The 11,127-nt window shown below is 52.5% G+C and overlaps 1 protein-coding gene across 1 annotated transcript; it reads right to left on the bottom strand.

The window, feature by feature from the left end:
- Positions 1-9,130: 9,130 nt before the first annotated feature.
- On the bottom strand, positions 9,131-10,432 carry CPLX2 (complexin 2). Its single transcript, XM_061188491.1, has 3 exons — positions 10,402-10,432; positions 10,088-10,263; positions 9,131-9,328 (listed from the first exon to the last, which is right to left on the bottom strand). Exons 1-3 carry the CDS (start codon positions 10,430-10,432, stop codon positions 9,131-9,133), a joined length of 405 nt encoding a protein of 134 aa, XP_061044474.1.
- Between the last annotated feature and the right edge of the window lie 695 nt (positions 10,433-11,127).

Below are 11,127 nucleotides of genomic sequence, written 5' to 3'. Positions count from 1 at the left end.
CTTGGAGGTGGCTCCTCCAGCCCCAGTCAAGACTTCAAATGAGACTGCAGCCCCAGCTGACATCTTGACTGCAGCTTCACTGGAGACCTCAATCCAGAACTACCCAGTCAAGCCACTCCAGAATTACTGACCCACAGAAACTGTGAGAGAAAAGAAATGTTCATTGCTTTAAGCCACTAAGTTTGGGGTAATTTGTTATGCAAATTACCCATATTGCTAAGTGTCTTTTGAGCTGAAGAGAGCTTCCTGGAAAAGGCAGTTCTCCCTTCTGCCTCCCTTCTCACTTGTGACCCTTGCCTCTCAGATTGTCTTGTATTACAGTGAAAAGACATGAGACAGATTTGGTTTTAAATCCAGGCTTCCCAATTTACTCTTTGGATGACTTGAGGATTTTTATGGAATTAATTCTTCTCCTTCTCTTTTCCATGTCTTCTCCCTCCTTTCCTCTCCTCCTCTTCTTATTTGTCTTCATCAGTCTGCCCATAGTAGTAGTAACATTTTGTAGTAATGGCTGTCACTTTTTAGGTACCTGCTACATGCCAGGCACTGTGCCAGGGGACCTACAGACATTATTTTATTTAATTCCCTCAGAATTACCACCTGGTGGTGGTAGTGGGGTTAAGCATTATTATACTCAATATTTTTTTAAAAAAAAGATAAGGAAACCAAAGTTCAGACAAATTGAGCCATCTGCCCAAGACCAGACAGAAAGAATCAGGATTCAAAGCCATGTTTGTCTGAAAACCAAAGCCTATGGCCATTCCCATTATAAGCCTCTACTTCTGAGCCTCAGTGTTCTCATGAGTAAAATGAGCATAATCCTGACCTCAGAGATTCCTGTCAGGATGAGCAGAGGTGGTGCCTTTAAAGCAATCAGCCCTGTGGATGGCATGTAGCAGGGGCTTAGTAAGTGGAAGCTCCCTCCCTATACCCCCTTGTACTTTAAGGTAGGCTGCCTTGACCCTCCTGTAGACAAGGTCATGCCAAGTGCCTCTTACTATGAGAGCAGTAGGGAGTTAATGTGGCTGGAGACCACTGGGCCTGTCCCAGGACGGTATGGATACCCTGGACCTGGTGTCCAAGGAGGTGGTAATATTAGCCCTAGCCCCACCCACTCAGCCTGTACCATGTGCCTGTACTACTCAGCTCTGTGCTTGGAGTGGGGAAGGGCCCTGCCCGAGCTCACACAGAGAGGAAGGAAGGGCAGGAGTCTGCATTCATAGCCAGGGCACTATGGAGAGGCCAATGTGTAGAGACAGCTCCAGCTGGAGGATACCAGCTAAGAAAACATTGCCCTTGGAGGGTATCAAATCACCTCTCAGATCAGGCAAGAAGCCCCAATTAATTACAAGTGCTAAGTGAGTGGTCTAGAAGCAGAGTTTTGCAGTCAATTAATGGGATGCCTAGGAGGCTTCATTAACCCCCTGCCTCCTGGCAGCTCTCAGTTTTGGAGAAAGAAGGGACCTGTCCCACTGTAAGGAGCTCTCCCACACTACGGGGAATGCAAGCAGAGTGCCCTCCACCAAAGATGGCACAGGAGGGACTCCTGAGTTCCATGGGAGGATGGATTTGACTTTAAATCCTCTTCCCATTCCAGGTTTCTTGATTTCGTGTAGCTTTGATCCCTGTGGTGAAGTAAATGGTCAGGACGTCACCCCATTTGAGGGCTATCCCACTGAGCACATGGTCTGTGCTTCTCCTGCCCTCCAGACTCCCTACTGGACTCTCTGCAGGCGCCTCAAACCCAGAAGCCTCAAACCAAAGTCATTATCTTCCTCCAAATCTATCTCCTACCAATGTTCTAGATCTTGGAGAATGGAACCACACAATATGGAGACACAGGCATTGGCTTACACCCCTCCTTCCTCCATACCCCTCACATCCAATCCTCAAGTCCTGATAATTTGCCCTCCTATATGGCCTTCTGATCTGCCCACTTCTCCCCACTCCTTTGCCACTGCCTGAGGTCAGTCCTCACCATCTCTGACCTTGACATTGCACCAGCTCCTCCCTGGGCTCCCAGTTCATCCTCTTCACAGCCCTAATGACCGTACTAAACCTGCACATCTGATCATGTCACACTTTGCTCAAGACCTGCAGGAAGAGCCCAAACTCCACTGTGTGACGTCCCCCCCCCACCCCACCCCAGTGGACATCCCCAGGCTCTCAGCTTTTCACCAAGAACTCAAGTTCCTGCAGACATCCCCCACCTCTTCCTCCCCTACTCCCACCACCCATGTCAGACTATGCCAGCCCCCCTGCCTTGAGTGCCTTCCTTCTCCACCAGGTTGACTCCTCTTCAGTTAAGACTCATCTCAGATGCCACCTCCTCCAGGGAGCCTTCCTCAAGTGCCCCGAGTTTGCCTGTATCACTGCACATGGTGAGATGGGTAACTGGTCTGTTTACTTGCCTGGGTAGATTCCTGGATGGAAGGGGCTGTTGACTGGTGTTCTTGGTGCCTAGTACAGTGCCTAGCAAGTGGTAGGAACTCAGTAAGTATGATTTAACTGACTTTTAGGAGAAGACATTCAGGACCCAAAGTGAGAGGATGCTGGTATTTCCCACCAGGGCACTTTGGGGTGCTACTGAGTGTAAAGGAGAGGAGACGGGGGCAGCAGGGAATCATCTGAGTGCCTGGGGCTCGGTTGTTTACTGAGGAGGGACCTGGACCTTGGGAAGACAGTGGTTGGCATGCTGGTGGAGCACACAGATGGACTCCCAGGGAAGCCTGAAGCCCTCATTAGCCATTTTTCTCCAATCCCCAGCCTAGGAAGGCCCTTGGAGCCCAGCCTCCAGCTCTGGGAATGGCCTCAGTCTTGCAGAAGCCCTAGGGGAGCCTGCCATTGGCCCCTGCCCTGCTCGGAGACACTTCCGCCACCATCTGGGCCTGAAGAAGTTTGAGGTCTGGCTCCACTGAGGCCCTGCTCAACTCCTATTCCTTTGTAGGGAAGGAGTTGCCTCAGCCTCTTTGGGGGCAGACTCTAAGATGGCCCCAATGATCCCTGTCCCAGTGTTTGCACCCTCGTGTAATCCTCTCCCTGTAACTGTAGTTGGGGACTGTGACTTTTAACCAATAGAATATGGCAAAGGTGATGGTCTTTCACTTCCAGGATCAGGTTACATAACACTTCTATCTTACTAGCCAATGCTCTCTATTGCCTTTTTTGTTTACATGCTTCGGTGAAACAAGGTGCCATGTTGTGAGCTGCCCTAATGGAGGGGCACACATGGCAAGGAATGGAGGACAGCCTCTGGACAACAGCCAGCCAGGAGATGAGGCCCTCAATCCAACAGGAGCTAAATCTCGCCAGCAAACACGTGAGCTTGGAAGTGGTCCTTGGTCAGCTGAACCTTCAGATGAGACCTCAGCCCTGGCCTGCACCTTGATTGCAGCCTGGTGAGAGATCTTGAAGCAGAGGACCCAGCCCAACTGTTCCTGGACACCTGGCCCACAGAAACTGTGAGGTAATAAACATGTGTTTTAAGCCACTAAGTTTGTGGTCATTTGTTATGCAGCAGTAGATAACTAATACAGCCTCCCATTGCACACTCCAAGAGTCCAGGGGACATGCTACCCATAGTGGACTAGCCCAGGCTCCTGGGAAGATCTGGTAGAACAGGCAGGAGAGGTGATGTCAGCACATAGAAGAGGGAGGGGTCCGGTTTTCCTCTCCTGCACTGTCCAGTAAGTGCAGAGAGCTAAGGGAAAAGTGGCTGTGGCCACCAAGTAAAGGAGATGGAGATTGTACCACTCATGTGGCTGAGTCAGCACTGGGGTTCCTGAGCACCCAATGTAGGTTAGATTCTGTGGTAGATGCTGGGAGGCATTGGGGTACCAGCCAGCTCTGCCCTTATAGAGTTCCCAAGTTAGTGAGAGAGATGTGCAGGGACCTCAATTAGAGCAGAATTTGCACAGTGCCTCCATTCATTGAATGCTTGGCACATGGTGCTAAGAGCATGCGGGCAGCACCCCATTCATTCCTCACAACCACAGTGGAGGTCAGAGCAATTCTTATCCCATTTTACTTACAAGAAAACACTCACAGGGGTTAAGTGGCTTCTTCACGATCACTCTGCTAGGTGACAGAACCCACCAGCAAACCCAGCGCTGTCTGAGCATTCAGCCATGATGCTCCGTGTTGTGCGAACACAGCAACAAACTCTGCTGTGGACAGGGGGACAGGGCTATGTCAGGGTGGGCTTCACACAGCAGGTGACATTGGAACTGGATCTTGAGAAGTTGGGAGTACACCAGAAAGGGGAAGGGTACCTTTCATTTCAGGCAGAGAGGACAGAATAGGCAAACACAAAACAGCATGGTATGTGTGGGGACTGGGGGAGCTTGGAGCAGAGTTAGGTGGGCTTGGACCTAGCCAGCTGGGGTCATATCACACAGGCCCATTTTGACAATTTTGATGTTGTCCTATAAGCCATTGAAGGGTGTTGGCAGGGAAGTGACATGGTTAAGTTTGAATTTTAGATAAGTCTTTTAGCTGGGGTGGGGTGGTGGGGAGAGGATGGGTGGAAGGGAAGAGATACAGGCTAGGAGAGCAGTGTGTGGGGAATGAGAGGTGCCTATGCAAGCAGAGAGGAGAGGCCTAGCTTAAGGCATGGTGATGGTGGGGGACACCCGAGTGTGGTCTATTCTTGACTCCTCAACAAGGTCTGGGATGTGTCTGTGTCCAGGAGAAATGCATCCTCTCTCTGTGTCCCCAGCCTCCTGCACACAGACTAGCAGAGGTAGGAACTCCATCAATGTTGGAGGGACAACCAATGACAGACCTTTGCCTACCCATGTGACTTGACTCTGTGCCAGGATGCCACACTCACGGGGCTTGGGGGGAAGGGTGGCCAGAGACAGGGTGTGGGGTGTTACAGTCAGGCTGGACTACCAGTTCCTGGGATTGTCAGTTGGTTTTGAAGGGCAGGACGTGAGTGGCCCTGAATCTCTGGGGCTAGTCCTAACTCTAGCCTCGGCTGGTTTCTGGGGTCATTGCCAGAGTGTCCTGGCCAGAAGTAAGGGTAAAACTGAAGGTTTTCTGGGACCCCTTGAGCTCTGTGGGTTGACCCCCCTCCTCTCAGCTGGCATCCCATGTAGCTCTGGCAGTGCCGATGGACAGAAGAGGACAGACAGACCGAGAGCTGCTGTACAAGGTCTTTTCTTTGTTGTCATGGTTGGTTTGGTACATCTTAGCATCTGCGTCATACAAAGGGGGAGCAACAGCCATGGCTTTTGGTCAGGTTCGGGGGGCATGGGGGTTGCCCCTCCCATCCCCCCAGGCACTGACACATTTAAAGGAAGCAGAGCAACAAAGACACAGCACAGTGGGAAATGGATTTCCCCACGCAAGCAGGATGGTCGTCCTCACCTGGGTCTCACTAGGACCCCCATCCCCACCCGAGGGCCAGCAGGAGCACCTCTCATTCTCTTTCCAGTGAAGAGGGTGGGGCACAGGAGTGGGGAGGAGAGCAGGGGACATGTGGGGGGAGTCATGTCCTCAGGCCTGAGAGATGTCACGTCATCTGAGCCAGTCTGACCCCCAGCCCCCATGCAGTCAAGGGTTTGAGGAACCTAGAAGGATGGAGCAGTTGGGTGGTGGTGGTGGGCAACCCTGTTGGCTGGGTGGCAGGGGCTCCCGGGGCTGGTGGTTCACCCCATTTTACTCTAGCTCTGAGCCTTTGGGGAGGTTGCTTTGTCCACCAGCTGTCCCACCTGAGAGGGACCTGGGCTGAAGAACTTCTGTTCTGTTTATATTTCCCTTTCTCTCTCTCTGGCTCTCTCCCTCTCTCACAGCTGGGAGGGTCTCTTGACCTCCTGCTTGCCTTTGGAGGAGACCCCTTTGTAGTTAAGGACACTTTCTGGACCTGGAGCAGAGGATGTACCTGTGTGGAAATTCTGGACATTGCCAGTGCCCAGCACAGGAGATCCAGAAAAGCACTTCCCTTCTCTCTGGTGGTTAGCTCCCAGGCACACAGCACAGCAGTGGCCATCCCTGGCAAGCGGGCATTTTGTTCTGTCTTCACCCATGTGCAATGATTGCTTCTTCCTGTTCTCCTAGCTGGGAGAACAGCTCCCTTGTATGTTGTGTGTGCGCATGCTGAATTCTGGGGCCACTCCCTCCCTGCCCCACCTCCTAAGTGTGTCACATGCACACTGCCCCATTTGTGTGTGACACATTCTTCCCCCTCCCATCAGTGGGCCTTATACACCTCCCACCCCAGGTACTTCATGTGACCATCCCTTCCCTGCTAGAGCACCTCACAAATATTTTGTGCTCCCACAAGTGTGTTTGCACATGACATCCTCTCTGGGCCACATATTAGCCACTCTCCACAGGAAGGTCTGTGTCAGGAATGGTGGTCATCGTGTTCCCCTGGACCCAAGAGTTATGGTAGTATGCCCCAGGCAGAAATTCTCCCCCTGTCCCTGCCTCCAGGAAAACCTCCAGTCGTCCTGCTCAGAAGCAGGCTGGAGGAGTCTAAAGGAGTCCAGGATGTGCACCAGACTAAGCCAGCCAGCCTGGAAGGCACTCTCATATGGGAAAAGCCCTGAGCCTGCTCTGGGGGTGCAGAGGGGCTGTGAAGACTGTGAGGGATGCCGCTTGGGGATCCGGGGTTCCTCAGGCCTGCCTGGGATGTCTTGCATGGCTAGGTTCCCCTGCTCATCGGAAGCTCCCTGGGCCTCGGTCTTCACTGTCCATCTGGCACTCTCTGTGCCCTGGACCACCTTTGAAGTCTGCGGGCCCCTGTCAAGAGGGAGACCTTTCTGAACACTTGGGATTCACCCCTGTGTCCAGGTAGGACCTACACACAGGGTCTGGGGAGGCCTGGGGCCCAGGACTGGGCCCTGCCTCTTTCTGCCCCAGGACCCTGGGGCTCCTGAGAATGACCATCCTGCCCAGGATAACAGATACAAACAGACAAGCAGACAACAGGGGTGCAAGGTGGCTCCCCATCACAGAAACAGGCACAGACACAGACACAGGCCCCCTGAGGGGACGGGACACAAGGGCACAGGGGAGGGGGTGTGGGCGGGAGAGAAGGGCAAGTCCAGGGAGCTGGAGCTGCTGAGGTCCTGCTCCCCAGAGAAGGGACAGACCAGGGGACTTTTCTGGTTCCCTAAACATATGGATTGTTTTGTCTCATCTTTAAAGTATTGCAGTCTAACTGATATGGCTTTAACTATTGGAAACAGACAGAGAAGACCCATGTCTCTCTCTGAAATAAAAGCGTAAATTCACTAAAATGGAAAACCTGCAGAATGCAAACTGGGGCCAATGGGGCAGGGGCTTCGGGGCAGGCAAGTCGCCCCCTCCCTGTCCCCTGCTTTTGGGGTAGGCCCTGGTGGGGGCCCAGCATGGCTTCTTGGGGCACTGCCTGGGTCTGTACCAGTGGACTTCTGAGGACTTCAGGCAGGAACCCCCCAAGGGCAGGAGGACTCTAGGCCAAGGACAAGGTCTCCTCTTGGATGTGGCCATCTGTGACTAGTGGTTTGGGGGCCAAGAGGGGTCATCTTACCTATGTTCCTTCTCCCCAAGCACACGTCCTGCACACAACTGCCTTTTCAGAGCCAAACACGTGCACACAACAGTCTCAGCATATCTGACAGCTCTCTCAAACACATACTTCTACAACATCTAACACATTCTCATCACTCCTGACATACATGCTATTTTTGAAAACAAATGCAGATACTAGCTAACACATGCAAGCTCTAACACACATATGAGATGGCTAGTACACACATATGACACAATCTCAACTCATACATACCACCTCAAACAAGCATACATACACAAGGCTGCCTAACATACATCACACAGGGATGATGACTAACACACACACACAATCTCAAGACACTCTAATCATAGGCTTATATGTATAATCTCTGGACATACAATTGCTGATGCAGTCTCTTCCATGCACATTCATGCATGCCTGGACAAACACTTTCCTCTCTCATTTGCTCCATGGCTTCTCAGTTCTCACACAACTTACTGAGAAGGAGGCCTTGACAATTTGGGGTGGGGGGAACAAATGCCAGTCTCACACATCCCAGAGGAGAGTTTGTTCTTGGCCAATAAGATGAAAGAACAGATGCCTTCTGTCAACTGGGAACTGGCTTTTCCCAAAAAGTTTGGGGCTTTGGCCAGGAAGGGTCCTCCTGTGGACCGTGGGGCCCTGGAAGCACATGAACAGGACAAGGTGAGGAAGAGGGGTGGATAAGAATGGGGGCAGCTTGGCCACACCAATGGGGGAGTCCCATGGCATGGGCCATTGCTGCCCAATGGCTCCAAGTATTTTCTGGGGGGCCTGGGCAGCCCCTTGGCTGGGCAAGCCGGGCCCAGCCTGGCAGTGGGGCTCCAGGACCTAAGTGGAGTGGGGGGGAGAAACAAGGGGCTGCCCTACCCTGGGGCCCCTCCATAGATGAGTTAAAGTCCATAGAGAATCCATTTGGAGGGACTGGCTTGGCAGGGGCTAGGCCTCTTCAGGTGGGGGTTGGGAGAGGAATGCTCCTAGACTGGGTGTCATCAGAGGGAGGAAAGAAGGAGAGCCCCAGCCTCCTGCCCAGACCCAGGCCTGGCCAGAACAGAATAGGCCAGCCTCAGGCTAAGCCCTAACAGGACAGACTTACCCTGACTCCTTTCCTCAGAGCCAGGCCACTCAACGCCACTGCCCTGACCTGGAGGCCCACTGGGGTTTAGAGGCCAAAGGTCAGCATGCTGGGCAGGGCTGGAATGTGTCATCACTTTGGCTGGCTGGGGACAGTGGTCCGCCTGGTAGTGGGGCACATGAAGGAATGTATGGGGATTACCACACCAGCCCAGACCTTAGGCTTCTGGAGGGGGCCCCCAGTGCTTCCTGCACTGGGTTCAATACCCCCTGTTGGAGAAAAGCTGTCTTCTTCTTTTCAAGCAACTTGGGAGTGAGGTGGAGGCTGGATACCCTGGGATGAAGGGAGTGTGAAGAGTGCTGAGGGGGAGGAGCCCCTGGCCAGAGAAGGGGGACAGAGGCCAACTGAGGTTTTCCCCTTCAGAACTGAGACTTAAATGAATAAAAAGAAAAGAAAGAACCAAAAAAAAAAAAAAAATAGTAACAAGTGGAGTGGGGATATGCTGGGAGGGCCGGTTACTTCTTGAACATGTCCTGCAGTGGCCCGGGCAGGTATTTGAGCACCGTGTCCAGGATGCTCTCCTCCTCCTCCTCCTCCTCGTCCCCACAGCCTGCCGGGATGGCCTTCTTGGGCCGGGTCAGGCTCCCTTCGCAGGGCTGCTCCAGGGCTGCCTTCTCCTCAGCCTCCTTCTCTTCCTTCTTCTTCAGCCCATACTGGGGAGGGGAAAGGTGGAGAGGAGCATGAACAGGGCAAGGAGAGAGCTGGATCTCAAGGTCATGCACATGTGGCTGAGGCAGCTCATGGGAACTCCCTGTGAGCCCATGGGTCCTCTCATCTATAAAATGGGGATAAGGGCACCTTCCTTGTGGGATTGTGCTTGTCTTCAGTTGGTATTCAATAAAAGAGAGATGGTGCATGGGGTTTCCTTTAAAATTAATACCTGCCCACATAATTTCTTTGCTCTTTTGAAATCCTCCAAGATCTGAAAACTGAATGTTCTCCCACATGCTTTGGGCCAAATTTTGGTGACAAAACTTGACTTGAACTGATGGAAGGCTACTTATAGCCTTGCTTTATTGCAGTTCGAGCAGACAAGTATTGAACTGTTTGGCATAGGGTGGCAGCTGCAAACTCACTGGGAGTGACACATAACAGTGCTCAGGGCACTACAGTACTTTCCAAAAATCCCCAAATTCTGGGTTCCAAACTTGTTCGGTCTCCAGGATTTTGGGTACAAGGTTGTGGACCTGTAGCAGCAAACATTAGGGAGCACTTACTATATCCACTACCTTTTTAAATCCCCATAACGGTCCTTGAGGGAGGTGTTCCTTGACATGCATTTTTCTGATGAAAAGAGTGAGACTCAGAGAGAACTAGGTCTAAGGTGAGAGCTGGGATTCAAGGGAGCCCAAGGTTTTGGGAGACCCTTTTAACCCCCTACATTCCAGGATGGGCAAGAGGGTGGTGCTGACCTTGTCTCGTATCTGCTGCCGGACCTTCTCACGCTCGGCCTCCATGCGTGCGTGCTTGGCCTTGCGCTCCTCTTCTTGCTGCCGAAGTGCCTCCTGCCGCTCCTCCTCCTTCTTCTGTGCGTCAGGGTCCTTCTCCTCCTCTCCGCCTAGCATCTTCCCCATGTCCTTGGTGGCCCCTGTGGGGGATGGGTTGGGGAGGAAGAGGACAGGGTCATGGAGGCAAGGCTGGGGATGTGGGGGCCTGGTGTGCTGAGGCCCCTCCCACCTGGGTCTGGACTGGGTAGTGGGCATAGGGTGCAGGGCTAGGGCCTCACCTCCAAGGGCCTGCTTCATGACGAAGTCCATGCTTACAACTCTGTTTAGTGTGCCCTAGCCAGCAGCCAAATTTGCATGCAGTTCTTCAGGCAGGCCTGGCTTGGGGAGATGTGGCAACCTGCAAAAAGAAGAGTTGAGGGTTAGATGGGAGAAGCTTCTGCACAGGCAGGGCAGTGGAGTTGGACAAACGACCGGTCACCCTGGTTCAGGCATCAGGTACCATCAGCCACAGGCCAAGACCCAGTGCCTGGTAGCACACGGAAAGGGATGGAAAAGGGCTGTTTCCTGAGCATTTGCTATGTGCCAGGCACATATGTGCTGCCAAATGGCTTCTGATCCCTATTTTAAAACCTTCATCTTGACCATGTTGCTTTAATTTGATCGAAGCCAGGAATGTTGGAACAAGTCCGGAATTTGGATAGAGGCAGAGCTGGGTTCTAATGCCACCCTAACTCCTTATTTGCCATGTGACTTCCACGCAAGTTATCCAATCTCCTTGAGCCCCAGTTTCCTCCTCTATAAGATAGAGATGGCCGTGCCTCCTTTCTCAGGGATACTGTGGAGACTGGAGAGAATTCCAGCTTGGGCCACTGCATCAAGCCCTAGAAGGAGTGAGCTGCACTCGGGGCCCCAGCAAATAAGAGGTAGGTGAAAAAATGAGAACAGCCAGCTTGCATGAACATATCCAGACTTCTGAAATTAGACAAATGGAGAAATAAGTTATT

The sequence above is a fragment of the Eubalaena glacialis genome, chromosome 4 (assembly GCF_028564815.1).
Source record: "Eubalaena glacialis isolate mEubGla1 chromosome 4, mEubGla1.1.hap2.+ XY, whole genome shotgun sequence".
In the NCBI taxonomy this organism is placed as follows: domain Eukaryota; kingdom Metazoa; phylum Chordata; class Mammalia; order Artiodactyla; family Balaenidae; genus Eubalaena; species Eubalaena glacialis.
The sequence above is the reverse complement of the archived record's forward strand: the minus strand, read 5'-3'. Positions and strand labels throughout refer to the sequence as shown.